This window comes from Helianthus annuus, chromosome 9 (genome assembly GCF_002127325.2).
Source record: "Helianthus annuus cultivar XRQ/B chromosome 9, HanXRQr2.0-SUNRISE, whole genome shotgun sequence".
NCBI classification, from domain to species: Eukaryota; Viridiplantae; Streptophyta; class Magnoliopsida; order Asterales; family Asteraceae; genus Helianthus; species Helianthus annuus.
In genome coordinates, this window is record NC_035441.2 from 170,183,462 (window position 1) to 170,211,296 (window position 27,835).

The 27,835-nt window shown below is 35.8% G+C and overlaps 3 protein-coding genes and 2 non-coding genes across 8 annotated transcripts; 1 reads left to right on the forward strand and 4 right to left on the reverse strand.

The window, feature by feature from the left end:
* Positions 1-647: 647 nt before the first annotated feature.
* LOC118482225 (glucan endo-1,3-beta-glucosidase 7-like) lies at positions 648-3,696 on the reverse strand. Its single transcript, XM_035977853.1, has 4 exons — positions 3,497-3,696; positions 2,756-3,420; positions 1,155-1,475; positions 648-1,052 (listed from the first exon to the last, which is right to left on the reverse strand). The coding sequence occupies exons 1-4, from the start codon at positions 3,567-3,569 to the stop codon at positions 816-818; spliced, it is 1,296 nt and encodes a 431-aa protein (XP_035833746.1). The 5' UTR covers positions 3,570-3,696; the 3' UTR covers positions 648-815.
* Positions 3,697-4,910: 1,214 nt separating this feature from the next.
* LOC110890699 lies at positions 4,911-7,394 on the reverse strand. Of its 2 annotated transcripts, XR_004867798.1 has the most exons (6): positions 7,099-7,394; positions 6,896-7,009; positions 6,482-6,630; positions 6,282-6,393; positions 5,870-6,091; positions 4,911-5,271 (listed from the first exon to the last, which is right to left on the reverse strand). It is a non-coding gene; the product is annotated as an uncharacterized LOC110890699 (transcript). The 2 variants fall into 2 exon arrangements; XR_004867797.1 differs by having other exon boundaries at positions 6,282-6,630.
* Positions 7,395-20,420: 13,026 nt separating this feature from the next.
* TRNAK-UUU lies at positions 20,421-20,493 on the reverse strand. The gene has a single exon. It is a non-coding gene; the product is annotated as a tRNA-Lys (tRNA).
* Positions 20,494-21,405: 912 nt separating this feature from the next.
* On the forward strand, positions 21,406-23,458 carry LOC110879538 (phosphatidylinositol transfer protein 3). The gene is made up of 6 exons (XM_022128008.2): positions 21,406-21,451; positions 21,631-21,717; positions 21,801-21,977; positions 22,546-22,644; positions 22,729-22,974; positions 23,078-23,458. The coding sequence occupies exons 2-6, from the start codon at positions 21,655-21,657 to the stop codon at positions 23,327-23,329; spliced, it is 837 nt and encodes a 278-aa protein (XP_021983700.1). The 5' UTR covers positions 21,406-21,451; positions 21,631-21,654; the 3' UTR covers positions 23,330-23,458.
* Positions 23,459-23,828: 370 nt separating this feature from the next.
* Positions 23,829-25,887, reverse strand: LOC110879537 (uncharacterized protein At1g01500). 3 transcript variants are annotated; one of them, XM_022128005.2, is made up of 3 exons: positions 25,647-25,887; positions 24,283-25,043; positions 23,829-24,203 (listed from the first exon to the last, which is right to left on the reverse strand). In XM_022128005.2, exons 2-3 carry the CDS (start codon positions 24,967-24,969, stop codon positions 23,961-23,963), a joined length of 930 nt encoding a protein of 309 aa, XP_021983697.1. In that variant the 5' UTR covers positions 24,970-25,043; positions 25,647-25,887; the 3' UTR covers positions 23,829-23,960. The 3 variants fall into 3 exon arrangements, with proteins under 3 accessions (XP_021983697.1, XP_021983696.1, XP_035833747.1); XM_022128004.2 differs by lacking the exon at positions 25,647-25,887 and adding an exon at positions 25,320-25,611; XM_035977854.1 differs by lacking the exon at positions 25,647-25,887 and adding an exon at positions 25,518-25,535.
* Positions 25,888-27,835: the final 1,948 nt, after the last annotated feature.

Below are 27,835 nucleotides of genomic sequence, written 5' to 3' on the forward strand. Positions count from 1 at the left end.
GTCAAGTAGTCGACCTTGGTCACAGTACCCGGTGTCTCGGTGATTGGCACGTCGTTCCTTACCGTTAAAAAATTGATATCGAGTTGCAACCTTCCATTGTTGAAGAATAATATTATTTCATTTGGGAGTGGATTAGTACATAAGGGTGGAGGGAGTGGTCAATCACTGGTGAGTGTTTAAGTTATTTTCTAGCCAATAATATCATATCATGTCACGTCCCCACTCCATTCCCCATTTTGCACTCAATCACTGGCAATGATTAAACATATAGAGAGTGGCAAACAATTTAAAAAAATGTGATTGGTTGAAATGAGTTGGAGCCCACCATTCACCCTTTCTCTCTCCCGCCATTCTCTTCTTCACCGAGTCCGTGAGAAGTCACCGCCCCCACCACCTCTCTCCCACTCACCACTCCCCATTTGAACCCCGGCACCACATCACCGCTCGGTGAACTCAATTCCCGCCCCACTCCCCGCATGCATACCGTCCACCCTAAGCCACTCACCATATACATCATCTTTGATTGGGCTCAAGTAATGGCTGCAATGTCCCAAGTCCAATGTAACACACATTTATAAATTTAGGGTCCAAGAAAAATGGGGGCCCAAAACAGTTTTGTGTATTCTTTTGAGTGTCAGACAGGCGCATAAAAATTTTGAATTTCGCATACAAAATGCTATGCATTCAATATACATGATCATACCAACAAAAAGCATCACACTAATTAATATTCTACATTTATAATTTCCTATCATACACACAAAAACAATTGCACACCCAAATAACCTTAAATCACCAAACCTTATCACACCAATCTACAACATAGAAGCTACCACTAGAGAAACAACAATAACAAAACCAGCACCGATTTTATCCAAGCTCGCTGCATTCTTAGATGCATTGACCCGTGCAGTAGGAGAGTCACGAGGGGTGGTGGAACTGGGAGGAGTTGTTGTGGTCGATGAGTTGGTCGGAGGCGTGGTTGCGCCACTAGTAGTAGGAGCATCCGCCGGTGGACTTATAGTGGGAGTTGGTGCATTAGCAAGACCACCCTAAACATTATTTTTTACAATACAAATTACAAATTTGTTCTAAGCAATATATAACTTGCAACCAAAAATTGTAGTATCATAGTAAAAAATATGCATACTTACCTGATTACCAGCGAGTTTGGCATCGTATATCGGTGTCAAGTCGACATTATAGATCCCGAAAGCGCGCTCTGAGGGTTTCCCAGGCTTCAAATCCTCATCATATAATGCAAACAGATAGGTGTCGATGGATTTCCCGGGCATCAATGGAGTTCCAACCATGGACCTAAGATGAGCTACCAAGTTGCCATTGTAAGCCTTGGCGTTTTCTACGGTTGCACCGGCCTCATCATCACCACCTTTGTATGGCCAACCTGTTTCCGCGACCACAATCTCGACATCATTGAAGGCCATGGCGTTCAATGCCGCTCTTACTGCATCCACCTTCATTCCATCCACCCATGTTTTTTGTTAGCGTAACATTTAAGAAAGTTTTAAACAGGTTGTGTTCGTGGGTTAGCGGGTTGAACCCGAACACGAGACATCCTGAAAAATGTGTCATACACGTGAACTCGACCATAACATGAGTTTTGCGGCTCGACCCAAACTTGACCCGTTTAACCCAAAATTTTATTTTCTTTTATATGTTTAATATTATTACTCTGAACTTATAACTTTAAAACCAAAAATACAGATGCATATAAAATAATTACGTTTATATTATAAAATTTGATAATTGTTTCTCTTTTTTTTTTTAAACAAAAATCGTGCCATAACACAAAACATCAATTATTTGAAAGGAAAACAAAAAAAGATCCGTTGCGTACACGTGATGGTCGTATTCCATTTTCCGGTCACTCCAAAATAAAACAAAAAATAATCAATAATTTTTAAAACAAAGGAAATTAGTGACAGAACACGCACATCTACTTGTACTGTACATGTGACGATGCACGTTGCAACTTAGGGTATAAGGAGTGGTTAAACACTTTAAAGTGGCAAACCAAAAAACCGACCAATGAGAGCGCGCCATGTCAATTAGGCAAAAGTGTTTAAACTTTGGTGAAAAATGTTGGCAATGGTTTAAACACTTGGTGAAGTGGTAAACTATTTTTTTTAAAAAAAAGGAAAAAGGTGTGATTGGTTGAGATAGGAATGGACCCCACCCACAATACCCTCCCTCTCTCTCCTTCTCCCTCTTGCCGAATCGGTGTTCCATCACCGATTTACCCCCCCATTTCGTCAAACACCCACGCGGCAAAGTGTTGGCATTAGTTTGCCGTGGGTTTGCCGATCGGTGATGGGAGTTTGCCGCATCCCACTCCTTAGGGTGGGCGGGGTACCCACCGAAATCCATTCGGGTACCCCTCTTGCCGCATAGGTAAGGTGCCGCCATCATGTTCGGTGAAGAGAGAGAGGCAATAAAACGGTGGGGAGCTGCCGAAGAGGGGGGAGGAGAGAGGGAAAGCTTGACCAATCAAAAGCTTGACCAATCAAAAGCTTGACCAATCAAAAAGGGGTATTAGGGGAGTGTTAGAGAGGAGTTGACTTTCTGGTTGGTTATGTGTAAGAGGGGACTCACCTAAGAGGTGAGCACCCCTTACCCCCTTAATTACCTGACACACGTTCTAGCGAAAATCTTGCCGATTTCAAAATAAAAAAAATATATCAAAACATTAAAGATGCTAAACGTGTGCCGAACGATTTAAACTTAAAAAACTAACCTGAGCATCAAACATATTCATATACTTCACATTCGTGCCGGAATCCGGCCGGCCAGCGTTCGGCTGAAACAAACAAAACGCCAACGTTTCCGGTCTGGGATCAGTCTGGTAAGCAAAAAACGGGTACGGATTAATCAAAAACGGGGACCCACTTTCCTTATTAAACTCCAACAACCCCTTCAACAAATCCACAACACCCGGGTCAAACCTTCCGGCTGACGGCGGCTCCGATTGCCCCAACACCGACATTGAATGCACCGTCGAAACCTTAATCTTCCCGCCCAGTGACAACTCATCAAGTGCACTTTGCATGTTCTTCATCGCCGGCAACAGTTGAGTTTTAAGTTCCGGCGTACCGTATTGTAAAACCTCGTTTCCGACGTTAATTAGAATGATCTTACTAGCGGGGTAGTATGGTAATACGTTGGAGCCGATCCAGCTTTTAGCGAAGGTGACGTCAGCAGCCATGGATGGAATGTCGGAGTTGGCGGCGCCGATAGTGATTCCGATGTTGGTGTTGGCTAGGGCTTTGATGACTGATGGGTCGGCGCCATAGAGTCTGACTTTTCCGATTGAGGTGGTTTGGAGGAGCTTTGCGGAGGCGGATGGTGGTGGGAGGTTGTCTGCCACCAGGCCGTAGTTTACTCCGATGTATGGTTGTGATCCTGAGTTAAAAAAAGGTTTATAAAAAATAATAATATTATAATAATATAATAAATTGGTTTGTGTTGGAGTACTTACTGGCGATGATGGCGGTGTGGAGGAGGAGGAGGAAGGCGGCGACGGTGGTGGTGGTGGAAGGAGGAGACGCCATGATTGGGTTGGGAGTTACGTGGCAAATGGTTCACGTGTGTGTTTTTTAGGACAACATTTAAAATGGGGTTTACTTAAGGGCTACGTTCGGTGAAATATACTAAAAGCTTTATGTTTGGTTTCGTATCAAAATTCAAAACTAAATTTCCTTTATTTTTTATATATAGATTTTTTTAAATAAAGTTACTTATTTTAGTCTAGATTAGTTTGGTTTATTTCATGGGTGCAAAGTGTAAACGTGCTGGCTCGAGTTCGGCTAGTCATGTTTTTATGAAGCTCGATTCGAGCCTACTTATTTGAGCTCGAGCTTGGCTCGCGAGTAAAACCTAAAGTTTGATCTCGGCTCAAGCTATTTTGATAACAACCTCAAACGAGCTAAAAATCTCTGCAAGAGTTCGTTGGAATATTGCTTAAATGAGCCAAAGCTCGGCTCAAGTTTGTCTCGTTAATGTTATCAACATTATTATATTATATATAAAATAAAACTTAAACTTTGTTTGGGCTCGTTTAAGCTCGTGAGCCTAAACGAGCTTTGTATATCAGGCTCAGGCTCGATAACTAAATGAGTTCGAGCTTAGGCATGGACTCGTTAAGGCTCGATTCGTTTGAACTTTTAACCAAACCGATCACGAGTAGCTCTTGAGCCTCTGAGCTCGTTACATCCCTAGTTTATTTGCCCAGAGCCTTGTGAATTGTGTTTTGGACATTTAGTAGAAATTGATGACGGGTCTTTATTAGTGATCCGTCAGTTTAAAAATCTGTAAGTTTAGGTTGATTAGGCGATAATTAAGCTTTCCAAAAAATATAATTAATATAGGCTATCAGTTACGAATAATTTGGAGCAATTTCTTCTATCAAAGGAGTTTATTGTTTAAGATAGTCAAGGATGAGTTGTATAACATAGAATGCATATGCACAATGAAGTTGATTTTTCAAGTTAAAAGATTATGGTTGTGTTAATCTTCCAAGTTGATTTTTTCTTCTTAAAGGAACTTATGTCAAAAAAGATATATGGATTTGGGTGTTGCCCTGTGTGCACTAATTTCGGTTTAACTCAATAGAATTGGATCATTTACTTGGCTTCTAAGTTTTGAGCATTGTATATTATACAAATATAAATAAACTAGGTTAAAACCCGTGTAATACACGGGCTGCATAATTAATTTATATAACTTATAAGTCTCTAAATAATCAAATTTATAATTACATACCCAAACGCATTATATATAAAATTATCATAACACAAACTGACCCATATTCATAAACTACCAGTTTGTATCAAACCCAAAAAAAAAAAAAAAACAACTTTTAAACGAATGCATAAAATTGCCAAAGCTTTCCAGACCATAAACAATAGCTTCTATATGCAGGCTAGAACCAAACCAGATAAGTCTGGGCCTGTAAAACTTCCAAGCTACATGTGAATATTACAAAATGATACAGAGACCACAGAAAATCCAAAATTTAATAGAAACACCATTATTAGAACATAATGAAAATGACAGGAAGAAATACAAGCAACACCCAGTTAAAGCAAATAGGTGTGACATTCTTGACCCATCAAAAATTAAAAAATGTCATTTCGGGTTATATTTTGCCACTAAAAGTTTATTGGAAATGGGTCGAAGGTCACCTAATAGGTATTCAAAATGCAAAAAAACCTCTCGGTGATAAAAAATCACAGTAATTGGTCGAAGAATACCCTGCAGCAAAACCAAAAGTTTAAAAATTATAAATATTTGTTTCAGTCTTGCATATAAACAAAGTCATCTTCTAACATATGATAAGTGGAAATCTCTTCTAATGATTAGGCACATCCAAGTTTCTTACGGCAATCATATATAGCGCATATTAAAATGAATGCTCCAACACACCATGATATAGAAGGCTGGAAGAAACCAATTATGAACCTATATTTGTGATACAACTTATATTTGAGATCATGCTATCCCTACAGTTCTTAAAGTGTTAATTACTACCTATCATTACTATGTTATAAGTTTTGCCCTAGAAATTGATGAGTCATGTTACTTTCCTAGAGAGGCATGTTCAAATCACACTTGAAAGTGATAAAGAAAATATTAAATAATTATTAAAGAACAACCATATATTATTTTCACAGCTTCCTAAATATGCATACACGTTACATAAGCAACAAAAAAATAACGGGGTTAGAACTTTTACACCTTCAATTAAATAATGAACTTACCTTTGAGAAAATCTTAACTAATGACATCTCATCAGCACAATTACAAAAATCTCAAATTTGAGAAATTCAAAAATTAACATTTAGCAACTTACTTATGTATTCTCCCATGAAGAGATAATTTGTATCAGGTGTACTTCCATCAATCTGAAACAGCTCAATGAGACGTAAAATTGACCAAGAATATCACCGCAAATCGAAACTGGACACTTCAACGGTTGGACGTTATATTCCTCTACAATGATAGTCATAGCTTGATGGCAAAGAGCTGCTGACATATTATTCTTCTATATTACATCAAGAGCCACATTGGTCTACTGTGCAAAAATTGTCACACTTACATTATGCATGCAAAAGCTTCAACTTCTTATTCTTAGTTTTATGACAATATATATAATCTCAACAATTGATATAAATGAGGAATGCATGTTAGTTTGAAAATTGATGAGTTGTTGAAAAATATAAAAAAATTATATATAACATCTAATGAATGAATTAGCCACATACTTTCCATTGTCCACCACCATAAGTGCCTCTACGGCTCTACCAAAAACAGCAATTCCCATTTAGACATCAACCTTTTTGTTACCGGAAACAACAGCTGAGAGGCGCGCATGATCTTCTTACATTGTAAACACTATATTTCATAAGAATGGAAAAAACTTTTATATCAAATAATCAAATAAAATGGAACTTTGCTAAAATACCTGCCATGAATAGTTCAGGAATATGCCATCAGTCCATCACATACATCAAAAAAGGTTTGCTACTATCATTCAATTGACTATGTCAAATGACTCACAAATTCTTTCAAAAGCGGAATGTTTTAGACATTTAAACTGGCCTCCATATTTATCTGTTGAAACAGAGTCGGGTAAGAGCCATGTTCTAGTTTTGTCACTGTAATCACTTGAAGAGTTAAAAATAATCAAGCTAAACATAAACTGACAAACCTAACAAATGCTAAACAAAATTTACAAATAACACACATTTTTTGAAAATAAATTAATAAGAACAATACCCTATTTTTTAAAAAATACATACAAAAGCATCAACATGTCTTTATTGGGTAATCTTAAATCTATAAGTTAATACCCTAGGCATAGCATGTATAGAATTACCAGCCAGCCATCAAAGCGCAATGCAAGAGCAAGCTCAGAAAAACTGATCAACATACATCTTCGCAACTACGGTTGTAGCCAGAAATTATTCAGCAATCGCTCATCCTTCATGCCCTGTAAAAGATCCCAATACTTAAAAATTGGTAAGCGTTTATAACTGTTGCAACAGTAAAATCAACAAATAATGGAAAATTGCTTTGGACCTTAATAATACAAATCGGAAAGAAGATTTGATTACTTGATGCGTCCATGAAGATTTGATTACTTGATTGCTCCAAATTTGATTATGAAGTTTCAAAAAGATTGAACCTTATTCAATCTTCTGCTTCAATGCATAGATGAAGGAGATGTCTAGGGTTAGGAAAGAAACGTATCTTGGGTAGGGATTTGTATAAGATCCGAATGCATAGTGAATCGGGTTGTACCCACATCATGGATCCGCCTACAAAGAAAAATCTCACCCAAACCAAGAAGCGCCAAACCCAAAATACAGATACCCTAATAATAAGACACGTGTCCTATAAATCCCGATATATAAGCCTTCTGCCTTCAGCCACATGACAATAACGTGTGTGCAATATGTAAAATTAAATATATTATGATTTAATATTTAATCTAGTAGCCATCATAATCATTTATATTATAGAGATCAAAATATATTATAACCTATTAAATAATTAGTTGGTAATTGTTGATGGACCATATTACCCTTATTAACTAATTAGGTTTCCTCCTGGGTGCTTATATAAGGAGAATTATGTGGAGGTTAAGGGGTTACTCAGTTACACAATTAGACACAACCCATTAGCCATAACATCAATTTTTCGACCTCCTCTCCTAATCGAATCCCCTATTCGATTTCTAAGTCCCCATCATCAGTCAGCACCCTAAGGAGGAACCAGACCAAACTGACAACTATGTCAAACACTATTGCTGCATCTACATCTGGATTCTCTGCTGGCCTGTGCTGATGCAATCAAAGGTATGTTTTCATGTTTTCCTTCATGTATAAACAGAACTGAACCAACATGTGGTATCAGAGCATATGTTGATTAGTCAGTTCTCTTTTCGTATCCATCAATTCTGGGATAGAAATCTGGAAAACAGAAAGTTTTAAAGCCTTAAAAGGTTCATCAAAATCAAAACTGTTTTCGAGTTTCATGAGCCGAAATCCCCGGTTTCGGAAAATATGTTTAATAAATTGACTCGAAATCATAAAGGGTTAAACTTATTGTCACGAAATCCATTACAAAACCATTAAAATTCAGGTTTCGGGTTTCCAGAATTATGTTTTAATTTTTTAGGGTTCATCTTATGTTCTTATGCTCTTATGAGAAATTCGAAATTTTCCTTTATGATTTGGAATGTGATTTGAATTGTTAGATGTTTCCCTAATTTTGATCTAATTTTGTCCATTAAGTTTTTTTCGAAATCTGTTAAATGATAAACAGATTATGATTTCGAAATTTAGTGATAAAAATAGATCAATGTTAATAATTGGAAACTATATCACAATTCTTAATTTTCGAATTTTTTTAGTTGTTATCACAATAAACAGCCTTAAAGAGTGGTTTCGAAATTATCATCATAATCGTACAAGTCCCTTTAGTCGCACAAGATCAGATCATATATGATCTGATCGCACAAGACAATCACACAAGGGAAATCGTACAACAACTTATGGATCGCACAAACCTTGGGCCTGACTAAATGCACAAGATTTGGGCCTCATTGATCGCACAAGTCCTCCGGATCGCACAAGTCATTATTAATCGCACAAGACTTGGGCCTTATTAATCGCACAAGACTTGGGCCTTATTAATCGCACAAGACTTGGGCCTTATTAATCGCACAAGACTTGGGCCTTATTGATCGCACAAGATTTGGGCATTACTGATCGCACAAAACTCGATCCGCGCTAACGGGTGCTTTGCTATTAAACAATTGGTTTTGTAATCACTTAGTTAATTAATGAGGATCAAATAATGTTTTACAAAACCAAAATGGCTTAACTTGAATGAGTTTTTGATATATCATTTCTGGCCAAAGCTGACTTGATACATCTACTTATCGTTCAAGTATTACGAAAGCTATGTTAAGTATGCATCATAAGCATGAATGTTTTAATATCTGGCCAAAGCTGATTTAATTCCTTCATAGATGACATACTTAACAAGTGCATAACTAAAGCGATTGTCTCAATTTCTGGCCAAAGCTGATTTGTTACAACCACTTTGCACATATGCTTAAATGATTACACTTCTGGCCAAAGCTGTTTTGTCTTCGTTTAAGTAGAACTTTAAGTAGTCTATTATTTTGATGTTAGTAATAGACGTATCACAACCTCTTCACATAATGATCCTTATATTAATGATCCTCAATTAATTTTTTATGATCATTTTGTCTGCCGTATTCTTAGTACCCATAATTTTACTCACTATAATTTTCTTCTATAAATCTATATCTCATCCACTCTAATTCCTAAGCCTAAAATGTTTTGCTTTATTTAAAGTTTCTATAAGAATTAGCTCTTAAATTAAATCCTTGATTATCCCTTAAGACACGATAATCCTATTGCTTTATTCTGATAAAGCACTACAGAAGAGAAATAGAGCATGATGATTAGGATAAATCGAACATGATGTCTCTTATGATAATCAAGAATAAGTATTGTCACTAAAAGGTTATTCCAGATTAAGTCTTTCCTAAGACGAATCTATTATTGTGGAATAATCACTAGAACTCCTAAGATGCATGTCTTCATTTAAATTATAAATTATAAAGCTAAGTGGTATATGTGAATACATAATAATGTACAATACCATGACCCATAAAGTTAAGGGCTTACGCATGAAAATAAGTACATTTTTCCAGTACATTACTTACTAAGATTTTCACTTGTACAATTTGATGCATTACAAATCAACTATAACACTCAAAAGTACCAAAGTATAATGAGTGTGTTGATAAGCAACATATGTACAAAGAAATAAATGTTCGAAACTGGAAAATAAGATGTTATTCACCTTACAACCACTAAAACTTTAAAAGAGGATTGTTCTAAGGTCCATAGACAAATTACAAGTGCTAATCCCAACGTTAAGGTTCTTCAAGGGAAAATCTCACTGCATAATTATGTCATTAGACTAGGCGTAAGCAACGAGACTATCCATTATTCTAAAGAACAGTTGGATAAATTAATTAGATAGTAACTTACTAATGATATTTAAGTCTGATAATTTTAATATTCCAATTAACACATGATTAGTTGACTCTAGTTTCATATGTTTCCTTACCAGAACTCGACAAATAACTAACATGAGAGTTAGTGACAAAATTAAATGTTAAGGCCATAAGAACCATAATAAGCAGTCTTCCAACAACGCTTTTCGATACCTTATATATTCTGAAGATTAATCAGAATATAGTATCATAATTAAGCAATGTTATGAAGGTTGTGAGGTTTGCATAGTCAACATAAAGTCACACTTATCTTAAACTCTCCTCTTATTTGTTCTAAATATCTGGATAGAAACATTACTAAGATGAAATAGATGATACCTTACTTTTCCACAACTTTTGTCATCATGCTAATGTGAATTTGACAAAAGGTAAATGAGACTTATAAATTTCATCCATTAGAACCAAAATTCATGAGAAATCATGACATAGTTAATGAGGATGATTTTTTTCATCTAATCTCATTTTAAGTGATTTTAAATCATGACGTTAAAGCCCTAAAATATGCCTTGGCTTAAGGAATAAGCATGGGTCCATCATAAGTCATTCATTGACATTAGTGGAACTTATTCAAAATGGAATATTCAGACATAATTCATTTATCATTTAAAAGACTATCAACTTGTATCTAAATTTTGTCGCATATGGCCCACGGTCTTAGAAGAAATCTATTCATATATATATATACTTAATAAGATTTCTATTAGATATGTCCCTAAGTTTCTTATGACATCTATTGAAACTTTTCTTGTAGCATTTTAGAGATATTAAAGATCAGTGGGAGCATTAAGTGTCTTAATAATAACTTGCAATAGTTGCAAGAGGTGGGGGAGTGAAAATTTTACATTACCTTATAAGTTTGCACCTCTTGTACAAGACACCGCTCCATCATGTCACTGTTCTATCATCACCTGTCTCCTTAAAATCTAATGCTACTCTTACAAAAGTTTCATTGTTGCTTAATTGTGGCCACACTTAGATTTCTTACCTAAACTAACATAATCATCAACAAGAGAAATCACAACGACTAACGTCATTAATTTGTTTTCTCTATTAGAATTTGTTGGTCGTTAAATATTGACCCTAAGCATGCTGAGTTCCTAAAGATTTCTAAGGTCAGTAGGAGCAGTCAAAGTCCTTATCATGACATGCAAGGAATACAAGAGGCGGGGGGAAGAGTGTCATTAAATTTCACTCCGAATTTAACTCCAATTACACCTCTTGTATACCATACTGCACCAACTCTTATAAACTTAGAATCCTTAAAATGATAGCAACCTAACCAAGAGCTAATTCATAAAACTGAAACTTCTAATGAACCCAATAATCAACTCAGGAGGTCATCTAGGTTTAAAAGCCTACTAACTTTGATGATCACATACCCTCCCTAATGAAGTTGAAATGGATTTTGGAAATGTTTAATGATCCTATCTCTTAAAATCAAGCCATTAGCGTAAATCAATCATCTGAATGGAATAAAACTGTTTTCTAGTAAAACTGATTTTATGTGTTCTTATAACGTTTGGGATTTGATTGAACTACCTAAGAGTGTTCATAACTAAACCAAATCCTGATATAAGCGTTAAGACACAAAGAGGCATGATTGGTTGTCAAAGGGTGTACTCAGGAAGAGATAAATTATTAAAGAATCTTTATTACATATCTAACAAAAGATTTCTTTGATGATCATCACTGTTCTAGTAGCTTATAATAGTTTTAAGCTACATTAGATGAACATTAAAATGATTTTCCCTAACAAATGGCTGACACATTTACATGTTCATTAGATAACAACCTAAAGTTTCAAACTGAAGGTTAAAAGAACAATTTATTTGTAAGCCAGTAATATCCATGTATGGGTTAATGCGAACATCATAATGTGATGAAAAGCTAACGTAATTATTTTCATCAAGAATCAAATGGATTAATGTACCTACCTCAAGATGAGTGAGAGCAACTAAGATAAACTTGTCTATATAGATGATATTCTTTTGACAAGTATATGTTACATAAGTCAAAGCATTGTTAACACAAACTTTGATATAATAAACCTCAGAGATATCTCTTACGTGATTGATATCATAACATATTGAGATAGACCCAATGGGATATTAGTTCCGTTCCATAAATTTAACGTTAAATGGGTCCTTACATATGTAACAAAATACTGCTCTCCTTTAGAGGATAATAGGATAAATGAGATTATTTCCTTATGCTTCATTAATTGGAAGCCTTATGTAAGTTTAAGTCTATACTCGTTTAGATATTACTCACATTGCAACACACTAGATATGTCTGGATTAATGTGTAGCATCTAATGGAGTATTACAATATCTTTAAAAGAAACGAGAGACTACAATTTAAAGAAGAAGTGAGAATTAAAACCGGTTTATTACTCTAACTTTGAGATATTCAAAGATTATAAAATGTAATTTCGGGTATATCTTTATGTCAGCAGACAAAACCTATTTCATGGAGGATTCATAATGCACTGATATCAACAACCTAAGTTATAACGACATAATATAGTCACTAAATGTTGTTGGAAATTTATCAGTGGACTCATAAGTTTATTAACTCCATATAATTAATGTTTTGAAGAATTAGTGTGATAAAGTCAGCTACCATGACTCCTTGAACAGTAACAGTTCAAGAGGTGCTGCATTAAATTTCGATACGCAATTAATTATTCGTTTATGAACGAATTGAGGAAACTAAGTTTTGTATCGAATACATTCATGATATGCTTAAGGATCCTATAACTGAAGGGCTATTACCCATAAGTCTTATTAAGAGAGCTCATAGACGGGTATTAATTAATAGTCGTGCGCAATTGCATATCGTACTATGAATGACTAAGTATTAGTTAATTTTCCTCATCAGTTTGATTTTGTATGTCTCTAAGAATATGTCAAGCTAGCATAATGGCATATAGACAAATATAGTTACAAATCAAACAAAGGGCTTACGCGTATTTTGATCATGACGATTAGGTTTTAAATTAAGGCTATAGTATAATTAATGGGGGTCCTGAGTCGCATAATGATTCAACGGCTGTATTTTTCTGCCATAGTACTTGTTTAAGGCTAAAATGAGTGTTAACTCCTGATCAGGCTTATCTAATACTCATAGTAAATGATTACTCGGCTAAGTGGGAGAATGTAAGATTAAATATATTATGATTTAATATTTAATCTAGTAGCCATCATAATCATTTATATTATAGAGATCAAAATATATTATAACCTATTAAATAATTAGTTGGTAATTGTTGATGGACCATATTACCCTTATTAACTAATTAGGTTTCCTCCTGGGTGCTTATATAAGGAGAATTATGTGGAGGTTAAGGGGTTACTCAGTTACACAATTAGACACAACCCATTAGCCATAACATCAATTTTTCGACCTCCTCTCCTAATCGAATCCCCTATTCGATTTCTAAGTCCCCATCATCAGTCAGCACCCTAAGGAGGAACCAGACCAAACTGACAACTATGTCAAACACTATTGCTGCATCTACATCTGGATTCTCTGCTGGCCTGTGCTGATGCAATCAAAGGTATGTTTTCATGTTTTCCTTCATGTATAAACAGAACTGAACCAACATAATAAGTTGTTTATGTCTTAAGTTTATAGGCTGTAGAATTGTAGTGTGCAGATAATGTTGTATACTTAACCACTAAATACACAAAATAAAGAAATTGAACTATATGTCTAAATATATGTATATCCAGAAGAGTAAAGGCTTGTCCTTCTTGACAGAAAGGATAGGTATTTCGTAAAATATTAGGAAAAAACCAACACATAGCAGGGGGAATACATCCTTACCAAGTTATCCTTATTAAATTAATTATTAATAAAAAATGTAATTTACTTTTTGGAATTCATACTAAACTTTTTGACTTTTATTATGGTGTTTAAAGCTATGTTTTTGTTTCTTTCTTGGCGACTCCACTTTCATTTCCTTTTAATTGTTGGCTTTAGTGGAACTTCGTTGTGAACCAAATTTTGGGTAATTAAGTGGGTCCGATTAATAGATCAAATATGACTAAAAGTGTAGTTTTAAATTATTTCTTCCTATGTTAATGTAATAGAGTAAATTTCTTAACCCAAATTAGTAAGCATTTTAAAAAAATAATGCAAAGAGACGACTCAACTTTGATTCCCGGTTGTTTTAATTGTTTGTGATCTGGTGTTTATAGAGAAATGCAATATAATTGTTTATAAAAAGTTTTTGCACATGTGTTTATAAATTATTTATCAATTATCTCTTTAGTGCCTTATTTAACATATGGTTATTTTTATCAATTTTAGCTATTATTAGGCTTATGAATTTAGGTGAGAAGTTTACGGTTTTATTTGGGTTTGTTCAAATAGCTTAGAGGTCACAATTTGCTTGCCGGCTCACACAAACTGGATCATTAAAATCTCAAGCAACTTTGACTCGAGCTTGCTGGCATGACCACCGAATTTAATGTAGTTATTAGAAACAAGACTTGGGAGTTAATACCATGGGATCCTAACATGCATGTGATATGTAGTATGTGCTTTTTCGTCATAAATTTAGGTCAGTTGGCACCGTAGAAAGTTACAAGGCACAATTAGTTTGTGATGGACGCAATCAACAAATTGGGGGTAGATTGCGGTGAAACATTTAGTCCAGTGGTTTAACCGGCTACTATTCGAACAACTTTATCTCTCGCATTATCTCAAGCTTGCCCGATTCAGAAGTTGAACGTCACCAACGCCTTCTTATATTGTAATTTAAATGAAACAGTATAATGTAACAACCCATGGGGTTCCGCCATCATGACTTTCAAGATCACGTGTGCTTGCTTAAAAAGTTTCTCTATGGTTTAAAGCAAGCACCTCGTGCTTGGTATCAACAGTATATGGATTCGTCACTACCATTGGTTTTCAGTAGAGTCGATGTGATAACTTCCTTTTCACTTACCATCATGGACGTGACGTACACCGCTTATTTACATCGATGCCATCATCCTTACCACCTCCTGTGATTCTCTTCGGGATCGTCTTATGTCTCGACTAGCGATGATTTTGCTATGAAAGATATTGGCCCACTTAGTTTTTTTTTTTTTTTTTTTTTTTTTTTTTTTTTTTTTTTGGGGGGTGGGGGGGGGGAATCAATGTTGCTAGACAAGGTAACTCGATATTTTTTTCCCAACATGCTTATGCTAAAGATATTACAGAACGCACGGGTATGAGTTCTTGTAAATCCGTGGCTACCCCAGTGGACTCTAAGCCGAAACTTAATGTGCTTCGAGTCCACTTTTTGTCGATCCCACTCTATACCGCAGTCTCGCATGGGCTCTTTAGTATTTACATTCACCAGATCGGATATATGTTATGCAGTTCAACAGGTGCGCATTCATATGCACTCTCTAAAGATTGATCACTAGAATGCATTGAAGCGGATAATATGGTATATCGTATATGAATGCACACCTGTTGACTCGTATTAGGCTATGTGTTATGGGGACTTGTTGGGGAGCCAAGGGAGCCACATCACCGGGGTGCCCCTCGCGAACACCACTACGAGTGGGCGCCGTCAAGGGCGCGGAGCTAGGGCTTGAGGCATATCGCGAGCTTGAGCAAGGAGAAAAAGAGATGTTTCGTTGCATGGGAAGCGTGAAAAGAGGGGGGGGGGGGTCGAAGTGGTGACCGATGGTTGCTTACGCGGCATCTACGTTGCTCCACTTTTTTTTTTCAATAAAGCCCTCCTACACATAGTCTAATTATTATCTCGCACCTGAATTAATGATAACTCAACTTGAATTACTTGTTCTGCAACCATAGGTTAGTTACACCCACCCTCGTCTTTTAGAGGTAAGAAATGTTATCGGCATATATTAACACATATAATTTACAGATAGTTTCTTTTCATTAGGACATTTTAAAGGGTTCAAACTTCAAATGACAAAACAATTAATGGATTAAACGAGTTTTTTTAAGCATGTGCGTCAAAAACTTTATGTATTTTAAGTGTACATTGCTCGAGCTTGTTTCGCATAGTGCAAACACGTGTCTGCCCATTTATATCGTTTGAAACATCACTATCAATATGGCTATTATTTCCTTAAAAAACCATATAAAAACATTCATGTATTTTGAAACTAACAACAATAATTCAAAAAGGCGGGCCATGATCATGTTAATGATTTGAGTCACAAAGCATAGTTTCATGACATAATGAAGTAAAGCATCTTTTCCATTCAATTCAATTGCAACAAAAAGCAAAAGACAAAGGAAAAGAGAAAGCAAATTTCCTTAACTTGGTTGTTCATCTTTTATTTGAATAATTCATCACCGGCTCAATGCAAAAAAGAAATGTTGGTATAATAAAGAAAAAGTTAGGTTAGAAATTATAAAATGAAATGTGGAAAATTTTGTCTTAAACGAAGATGTCAATAGATTATGGGACGGTAATGACGGTGTTAGTATTCTATATTTCTGAGTTTGGATATAAGACAATCATCACCCATTATTCTTATGTTAATGACAATGGGTTGATGATTTTAGATAAGGTAAGGCTAAACGTACCCTCTTGTATGTTTCATGCACCCTTTAGGAAAAAAAGTAGAGTGATAATGTGACTTATTTAGTAGGGGAGAGATGGTACCTCCTAGGCCCGTAAACGAACCGAACGAACACGAACATAGGCATGTCCGTGTTCGTTCATTTAACTTTAACCAAACACGAACACGAACATATAATCGAACACATTTTTTTGTTTGTGTTCGTTAATTAAGAAATCGGGCATGTTCGTGTTTGTTCATGTTCGTTCATTTAAAGCCTAAACGAACAGTTCACGAACATTAACGAACACAAACAAAAAAATATTTAACTAAACATATTTTAATAAACATAAACAAACATAAATTAACATGATTGAACAAACAAGTGTAATATATTACAATTCATCCGAAAACACATCTAAATTAGAGTTCATAAATATACTAATTAGTTATATTAATATAAATAATTAGAAAACCTAATATTTATACAAATCTAACTATTTATATATTTACTAAAATTGCAACGAACGTTCATGAACATAAATGAACGAACACAAGGTGTGTTCATGTTCGTTCATTTAATTAAACGAACAAATTTTTTGTTCGTGTTCGTTCGTTTATTAAATAAACGAACATAAACGAACTTCCCGCCGAACAAGTTCATGAACGTTCGGTTCATTTACAGGCCTAGTACCTCCAAAAACTACAGAGACATTATAGACCATGGGCATTGGCAGACCCCTAATTGATGGCAGTGGCGGATCTAGGATTCCGACCAAGCGGTAACGTTTTATAAATAAGCGGTAACGAAATCGAAAAAACGTCAAATTTTTCCAAAATTTACACTAATTTTTCCAAATTTTTTCCGACCAAGGGGTAGCGGACGCCACCCCTAAACTACCTATAGGTCCGCCCCTGATTGATGGCGTGTGTGTGTGTGGGGGGGGGGTAAAAGTATTAGTGTATGATTTAGACAGAAACCCCGATCGTGTCCCTTGAAAATTCAGTTAAATCCCCGATCGCCTCTTTAAAAAATTTTGGGCCTGCCACTGACCATGGGATAAGGGGTGTTCAATGGCAAGACGTCTAGTGCAACAAAGACACTGGGAGGCATTAAAGCTATGGTGTTTTTTTGTAGATGAAAAGCAGGGCGAAACTAAATTGGTTGGAATGGTCGTTATGGTGTGAATTTTGATGTATCACTAGAGTATAGTTGGGATCATTACAACGGAGTTTGTATTGGTGATTGTACTATGCTAGTTACTTGCTAGCTTTCCTTTTGGATTTATAATATAATCCGTTTCGCCATTTAAAAAAAAACTATAGAGGGGTACGTTTAGCACAACCCTTTTATATGGGCGCAGTGACGTACCCAAATATATTCATTATTGTAGATGCGTAAGTGTTACATTTTAAACCAAAAAAATACACAATTGTTAGTCATTCACATATCGATTGAAATTTGCAAATACCAGTTTAGTCTTGCAACAAACATTCAATCCATTTTATCTATTTGTGTATCGCAAGAAATGCCACTTTAGAGCTTGGTCTCATGAGGACCGTTGATTGTCGACAGCCTCACAGACAACAAATAAGGTGGCAACATCTGAACTTTGAAGACGAAATGATCACATATTATAGCCATTGGCAGACTTAGGCTCATTGGATGGGTTACATGATGTAATCCCTAACGAGCCCAAAGAAATTTTGACACTGACCCCATGAAATTTGACACCGACCCATTTTAAAAAATGAATGTGGATGATTGAAGATCAAACTAAACTATTAATTAATAAGTCCATAAGCATTAAGCCCACTTAACTTAACCCAAATCATTTTGATCCAAACCTAATAAAATAATTGTTTAGCCGGATTTGAAAAAATCTACATCAATGGCCAGATTTGAAAAATCCCAGCAACCACACGCCGCCTGCCATTTGATTGGATTTCTTCCCAATTCTCATATCATATGGTTTTATCTTTTTATTATGTAATCCGACCGATCTGACACAAATGTATAAGAATACACAACTAACCTCCATAAAAAAACATGAGTCCGCCACTAATTACAACCATTCGTAGATGGGGAAAAGCACAAACGCACACAGCAAGCAGCCGTGATTCAGCTCTTGAGCTCAACAAAATGCTCCTGCACCATAATGAATCGAAAGATAGGAAAAGTTACTTGTATGAAATCGAACAAACTTAAAGATAACAAATCAATGGTTGACCAAGATTCTGGGATTGCACCATAACTAATATCTGGAAGATATGAAGAACTGTTTGATGGACCAAGATTCTGGGATTGCAATTGAAAAAATACTATATGGTCAGTCATGGCAACATAATTAATCTGTTGAGAACCAAATGCCATAGGATGCAACATCATGGAATCATACTTGTTTCTTTTAAAAATGAAATTATTTTTTTAACACATATTAAAAAGGCAAATTGGAAAATAATAATCTCAAGTCAGTTATTAGCCAATAATAATCCGACCTCGTCCAATTTTTTTTGTAAAAGGCAAATTGGATTTAAATAATCCCAACTCACTGTTATTGGCCAATAATAATCCTAACTCATTTAATCACCAATAATAATCCGAACTATTCACTTTTGTTTGTAAAATACTCCCAGTTAAAAAAACACTAACTAGGTTAAAAAATTGCTGATGTGGCAGGTGACGTGGTATGCCACATCAGCAAATTTGCTGACGTGGCAGGTGATGTGGCATTTTTTTTGATGATGTGGCTGTCCACGTGGCATTTTTTGATGGCGTGGCAACTGATGTGGCAGGTGACGTGGCATGCCACATCAGCAATTTTTTAAATTAGTTAGTGTTTTTTTAACTGGGAGTATTTTACAAACAAAAGTGAATAGTTCGGATTATTATTGGTGATTAAATGAGTTAGGATTATTATTGGCCAATAACAGTGAGTTGAGATTATTTAAATCCAATTTGCCTTTGTAAAATAGTCCGCCGTTAAAATAACTTAACGGAGTTAAGTGTTTTTCCGAATTACAAACCAATGTTTTAGGGCTTTTGATCAGAACGAGGATACGAGTCGATTGATGTAAAACTTACCTCGAAATACTGCCCTCAACCCACGAAAACAGTGCTTCAATTCGGGTGTTTAACTTCCAATTAAACAAATTCAAGCCATTTCGAACACAATTTCGAGGTAAGTTTTACATCAATCGACTCGTATCCTCGTTCTGATCAAAAGCCCTAAAACATCGGTTTGTAATTCAAAAAAACACTTAACTCCGTTAAGCTTATTTTAACGGCAGACTATTTTACAAAAAAATTGGACGAGGTCGGATTATTATTGGCCAATAACTGACTTGGGATTATTATCGGCCAATTTCAGAAAGATGAGATTATTATTTTCCAATTTGCCTATTAAAAATAGTAAAATGAGTTATAAAACAAAGGGGTGTTCTGTGTTCATCAACAATTCAACATGAATAACATCAAAAAGTTGCATAATATATATTTGGTTAAAAAACAAAGATAGCAGCTTCTAGTATAAAGTAATTTAGTCATTACCATGATTGATCTAAGACAACCATCATATTTCTATGACCTTAACTCGCGTCAAAATGAACACATAAATAGTGTTCTTGGATTTGCACTATAGCTTTCATTTTCTGATAATTTGGTTATTTTCCAGTTTTAGAGATGGTTATGATTTGATAATACTCTGATTTTACACTATTTAAATTACTTAAGAATAAAAAAAAACCGCCATCCGTGGGACTCGAACCCACGACCACGTGGTTAAAAGCCACGCGCTCTACCAACTGAGCTAGAACGGCTTTGTTGTTTATCTCTTTACTTCTCATATATTAAACCAGTATTGAAATCTGAGTTATATAATATAACATCTCTAAACCTCAGCTAAAATTTAGAAATTGCTTATCAGCCAGTGTTAGAAATTGATGTTAAAATAAAGTTATTATATGCAACATCCATCTATTTTATAAAACATACTACAAATGTTAATCTTTATGTTATTAAATAAAAGTATTTTATGTTATTCCTAGTTAACCCGTACGGTGATCAATGTATCTAATTATACAAGTATAGAAGGAATAAATTATGAAAATCGAGGTAGATATAAGAAAAAAACGCAAGCAAAACCCCCTTGCATGAACAGAGACATAAATGAAAAGGCACAAATGCAAAAAGATAACAAAGGCTATGTGATAACTGATAAGAACCTACGGTGGAGATGGAAAGATGGAAATACTGTAGGTGTGTAGGTTAGATTCTAGGTGCTCGTAATTTCATGATTTTCTTTGTTAAATTAAGTCGTAGTTTCATGATGTTCTATGTATTAACTTGGATTTATATATCATCTCAATTGATATATGTCGAATAAATGAGAAAATCATGAATGTAGACATTTGAACATGCGTGTTACAACTTTATACTTGTGTCAATACAATTTCACATGTTTATCATGCGATATGTGACACTTTGGTTGCGTATCTACTATTACACGAGTAGCAAACTATAATCTCATAAAATGCATGTTTTATGTCGTATGTGAAATTCATTCTCTATATCATGTGCATTCTCTATATCATGATACACCGACAATATGCTCATCGTAACCTAAGCTAGTTAATCATCCATATAGAGAAGTTAAATCTCAACACGACACGTTTATATGGTATAGCACAATTAAAAATAAGAAAAGGAAAACAATATTAATTCAATGGTCCACATTATTTGTGTGCACATGGTCTGGCCATCTTCCTATTAAATTTGGTACTCTCCATTCTGCATAACAATAAATGGATTTAGTTATAAATATAAATGATTTAATTCTTTTTACTAGATATTGCTACCTCTTATGATTGGTTTTTGTTTCTAACCTTGTGTTTGTATCTCTGAACTAACAAGAAACTGTATAAATAGTTGTTTTGCTTATCAATTGTCTTTAACAGCACTGTTCAGTGTTCATCATCACCATGTTTCGGAGTCACCGACAACAACAAGAGCAGGAGCATCATGAGCTGCATCCTGAATCTAAGGTACTTACCGGTTCCATCGTCAACTATTTGTTGTAAATACTTATGTGACGGAATCAGTATACGGTTTTGAATCCATGATGCAGATCAATGAGCTTAGATCGGCTCTTGGTCCCCTTTCGGGTCGCAGCTTAATATACTGCACGGAGGCATGCTTAAAACGATATTTGGAAGCTAGAAACTGGAACATAGACAAGGCGAAAAAGATGTTGGAAGAGACGTTAGCGTGGAGATCAACATACAAGCCAGAAGAAATCCGTTGGGTTAGTTTTTTTGTAACACCTTAACCAAATCTCACATCAACCCATAAGAGATACCGGGTTCATGACCAACGTCCGACCTCTAATACCACCAACACGTTTTAAGCGCATTGATTGTGGATGAGAGAACTCCGCACTTAAGTGTGCTTGGTGGATTGTTACATGCTCAATGTTCAATTCACTTTGTTAGCATGAAACTTAAAACTAAAGTTAGAATTTTTCATTTGAATAAGGTACACGGATGGTCTCTGTGGTTTACCAAAATTTTGGATTTGGTCCCTTGTTTTTCAGAAGTACACGGATGGTCCTTGTGGTTTGCACTTTGTAACGCATTTAGTCCCCAACCAACACATCTAAAGGTTTCAGCAGGTCCAAGTTAGAGACTAAATGCGTTACAAAGTGCAAACCACAGGGACCATCCGTGTAGTTTTGGAAAAAACTGGGGACTAAATCCGTTACAAAGCGCAAACCACACGGACCCTCCATGTAGTTTTGGAAAGCTAGGACAAAATCCAAAATTTTGGTAAACCACAGGGACCATCCGTGTACTTTACTCTTTTCATTTTGTTAGCATGAGATTGCTGCCGAAGGTGTAACCGGGAAAGTATTCAGATCAAATTTTCACGACCGTTTTGGACGAACCGTCTTGATAATGAAACCGGGACTGCAGGTGACTCGATAGGCCCGAGCTTCTAGTTTAAAACTTAAAAGTCATTTTTTACCTTTTAACTAAAAAAAAGCCGAATGGTTGCAGAACACATCAGGAATGGACAACCAGATAAGACAACTGGTGTACCTGATCGAAAACGCCATCCTTAATCTCCCAGAAGGCCAGGAAGAAATGGTGTGGTTGATAGATTTCACCGGCTGGTCTTTCAGCACCAGCGTACCGGTTAAAACTTCACGCGAGACAATAAACATACTACAAAACCACTATCCACAGAGGCTAGCCGTGGCTTTCCTCTACAGCCCCCCACACATTTTTGAAGCACTTTGGAAGGTTCGTATTGAAGTATTGTCGCATCAAGCGTATATTATAAATAAGCAAATACCATCAAGAATTTTTATGACATATCTGATTAATAACATTTAGTGCTATGCAGATGGTTAAGTACTGGTTGGATCCAAAAACGTTCCAGAAGGTTAAATTTGTGTATCCGAAGAACAAAGAAAGCGTGGAGATCATGCAATCATGTTTTGATGCGGATAATCTCCCAACTGAATTTGGCGGGAAGGCTACTATGAAGTATGATCATGAGGAGTTTTCGAAACTAATGGTCCAGGATGATCTCAAAACCGCTAAATTCTGGGGTTTGGACCAGACGATCGATGGGAATGCTGAAAAAGAGTCCTAGTCTCATGTTTAGCTTAATAGACGAAACAGCTTAAGCAAGGCTAGATTAGATGTTTGGTTTGAATTTTTTCCTGAATTTTGTTTGATACTTTTACTATACCTAAATAAAAGTTTAGGCTCGGTTGGTGTACGTTTATTGTTGAATACAATCATGAACCGAAAAAGTGTTATTGATTTGCCATCATGATAGGGCACCAACAAGTTTGTTAGAATGAACATTACTGATAAGTATAGGTGGCAAGGTGTGCGGGTTGGGTAATAGGTCAAATGGATTCTCGTTGAACCAGGCCTTTTCTAGCACGGGTGGGGTTGGGTTGACCCAGTCCGACTTTCAACCGGTTCAATCCATTGACCCGCTCCCTTTTCCTTGAATTTTTTTTCTATAATACGTTTGTGATAAAAACACAACCTAAATTGACCATTCCATTTTCTTTCAAAAAATATTGAACTCGGGTCAAAGTTTGTCACATCTTACGCCCCGCCCTAATGCCAAACATTCAGGTGAAAATCACATCACTGCGTGTCGATTTGGTAACTAGTATTATAAAACTTATGAAAAGATAGGTTATTTTCTACATCTTGTGTAACATATGATAAAAAGGCAAACTGGTAAACAAGGAAAAGAGGAATTATTAAAACCGTCTTCTAAAGTTTCGAGTAGTTGATTGGTACGTCCGAACAAGAAGACCGACTCCAACTCCAACCCCGAGACAAACACCGAGCCCAATCCCGACACCTACCCTAACACCCGCATTGAACCATGATAACGCACCATCTTCACCTTCCATAAACTCTCTCTGGCTCCAGCCCAAACTGTTATCATAATTATCGTCATATGACTCATATCCATATTTATAATCGCGATATCCTGCCATCTGCATACCAACAAAAGACAATGTTACAATTTCAAGATTCGAAAACGGCCTTTTTGGCATCAAAATACGATAAAAGTACCTGAAGATCAAGATCCTTTTGACATTCTGCGGTCTCATACTCAGGAATCGAATCTAACGTCCCTTTTCGATTTTGTTTCTTCTTGAAACCAACCTGCAATGTTTTCGTCAAAATAATCGGCGTCCCTGAAAACGATCCCGCAACATAGACTTCCATCATCGGCGGCATTGAATCATATCCCGCCGTCTGCTTATCCTTAAAAAATCCGTTACTAGCACAAACCATCGACTCGCAACTCATACTCCATCTCCTAATATCGTTATCTTTTTCATTACACATCTCCAAAGCACCAGACAGAATAAGTTCGTCACCGTCAAAAACCTCGAATTTCACTCCACCAGACAACCTTACACTGTCGGTGCTCACGAAAGTAGCTTCCTCGAACTTCTTGTCTACTCTGTTTCTTCTTAAACGACATGACATACCCTCTGATTGTAAGGTACATCTTTTGCCGTTTACTTCAAGAACAGTGTCGGGGTCCAACGGTATATGGTATAGGGTGAGGTATTCGGGGGTGTGACCATCAACCATGAAATTGTTCACTCTAACGTAGAACACACGTATATCAAACCAAGATAATAATCGTTTACCATAAGTTTCGTATGAAGGGTGCTTGATAATCTGCAGCCCATGATTAGCAACCTTTTTGTCTTTCTTCCTCGCGTATTCGGTCAATTCGTTCTCCATATTTACAAGGATTAAACTCTCATGGATATCCCTCCAACATCAAACATATGTATAACCAAATTTGCAGAGGAACCCTAGAGAAAAATCATATAAAAATTGAACTTTTGAATAATCAATGAACCAGGAAACTACTAATTGAGTTTTCGAATTAAACGGAACATCAAATTTGAATTCGCATTTATACAAGCAGGTGGTGTGCAACAAAATAAGCCACAAATTTGGGCAATTTCTTTGCAGATTACAGATTCTTAGTTGTAATCAAACTACATACATACATATATACGCAACATGCAAACAATACAAACAAGAAACACAAATAAACAATATGAAAAGGGTAAGAAATTACACACATAAAAACTCTTGGTCTCTGTTCAACTCCTAGCTTTAGACTATATCAAACTCTACTAATTCAAAATCTTTCAGTGTGTGTAATATGTGAGAGAGAAAAAGATATATACATACATACATGTATGATATATATAAAGAAATAAAGATAAAAGAAAGGATCAAGGGAATGATGCCAATTGTAAAAAGCAGCAGCCACCAACATTGAATAAGTCACACAAACAGTGTGAAGTTATGAACGAGTGACCGATAAAATCTGGAACAGTTTCGTATGTTACAGTCCACACATATTCAAACATGTATGTATCTATCATCTCCCACTCATTACTTACGAAGATTGAATGGATGCACAGAGTGATTCCTGGAATCACTTTCAGATACCCCACCATATAACTTTCTCTTGGTGCTAATATAGCCACATAAATATTAATCCATATCTCCAACACCTGGATTCCAGAATTTCTGGAATAAGGGTTCTACAATTAATTAAATATATATTATATGTGGAGATGCAATGCAACTGATATTGATAGAGATGGAAAGTTACCACTGTGGTAGTGGTACCTTATCTGAACAGAAGAGAATTGAGGAGGGGTATTCTTTGTGTAAGGGGTAGGCCGTAGGGTGGTTATCACTTGCAAAAATTCCATCACTCACAAAATTCAATTAAGTTTCGTCATCTCATTAACCATTATTCCATCAGATACAATCTTTTTTAAGGTGAAGGGTATGGTTAATCACTTTAGGGTGATTGAGTGATTATCTATCCAATAATATTATGTCATGTCAACACATCATTTCACTCCCCATTTTGCACTCAATAGGTATGGTTAATCACTGTAGGGTGTTTGAGTTATATATTTTTTGATTGGTTAATCACTCCTCTCTCCTCTCTCTCTCTCTCTCTCCTTCATCACTCGTGTTTGAGTTATATATTTTTTTATTGGTTAATCTCTTCTCTCTCCTCTCTCTCTCTCTCTCTCTCCTCCATCACTCCTTCTCCACTTCGGTGAATACTCCACGATTTCTCACCCTCTCTCCTACTCAAACACCCTAACTCAATCAAGGGGGTATAGTCACCGATCGGTGACACCCACTCAATCACCCACTCAACGAACATTATACCCCCCACCCTTAGTGGAAATGGTCATCACTTTTACAAATTCCATTACTCACAACTTTTTTTATTTTTTTATTTTTTTAAATTATAAATTAACAACAAAACACTAAAATTATAAATTATAAACTTCATTTAAATTAAAACATACTAGTTCAATATTTTAGACTACAATTAAAAAAAACATACATAAAGAAACTCTATTTCTCGTCCGAATTAGGAAATTCCAAACCTAAAGAACCTACCAGTTCGATTAAATCGTATCTCAACCGAAAGTGAGTTTCTTCATCACGCAACTGTTGTTGGATATTTTCAGGAACGTGAACTTGTGTAGGAGGATCCGGCACCCAATCTGGAGATATTGCACGTCCGTCTTGTTTGATTAACATATTGTACAATATAATACATGCATATACTATGCTATGTATCGATTTCTTGTTCATCGCACAAACCGGTCGGCTTAGAATGACCCATCTACCCTTTAAAATACCAAAAGCCCTCTCAACATCTTTTCTTGCCGATTCTTGTAACTTTTTGAACGCCTTTTCTTTAGTCTCGATAGGAAACGAAGGAACTTTCACAAAACATCCATTTTCATACATAAGATGAGAATCTCATCTTTATCCAAGTGGGAAAGCAAACCGGGTCCACGCGTGTCCGCACGAATTGGAGCAAGCTCTTTGCCTAGTGGGAAAGTTAACTGGGTGATGGTCACTGATCTGGGACCATACCCCTTCAAGTCCCCCAGAAAGTAAAGTAAACTGGGTGATGGTCATTGATCTGGGACCATACTCCTTCAAGTCCCCCGCACGCGTAGGTTTTGTTCGGTTTTTGTGATTAATTTGGTTATGGGTCGGTTAATTCTTTTTTTTTTTGTTGCACACCGCTAATGAGAAATACACATTGAGGAGGGGTATTCTTTTGTGTAACATAACAAAATACTTTAATTTTCATTGATTTTAAGCTATAAATTTTGTTGGTTTAGGCAAAACAGAAACATACCTAGAAATTTAAAACATTTTTGTGTTTGAACTCATATGTTATATCTCTAATTGATTATCATACCTGGAATCTAATATTTTGAAATTCCTTGGTACCGGAAATTTTTTCAAATAACACTTTTAATTTTCATTTCCGTTACAAAGGGCAAACTCACTCTAAGGGTGTAAGGGGTGCTCACCTAATAGGTGAGTCCCCCATCTTACACGTAACCAATCAGATCAAGCCACGTCAACTCCCCTAATACACTCCCCTAATACCCCTTTTTGATGGCGGCACTCACCTATTAGGGGAGTTGTTTTTTTTTTTTTTGTTTTTTTTTCTAAAATAATGCATGTTTTATAAATTAAAAAAAGATTAATAAAAATAAAAATTAAATAAAAGACATTTCATTAAATTAAAAAA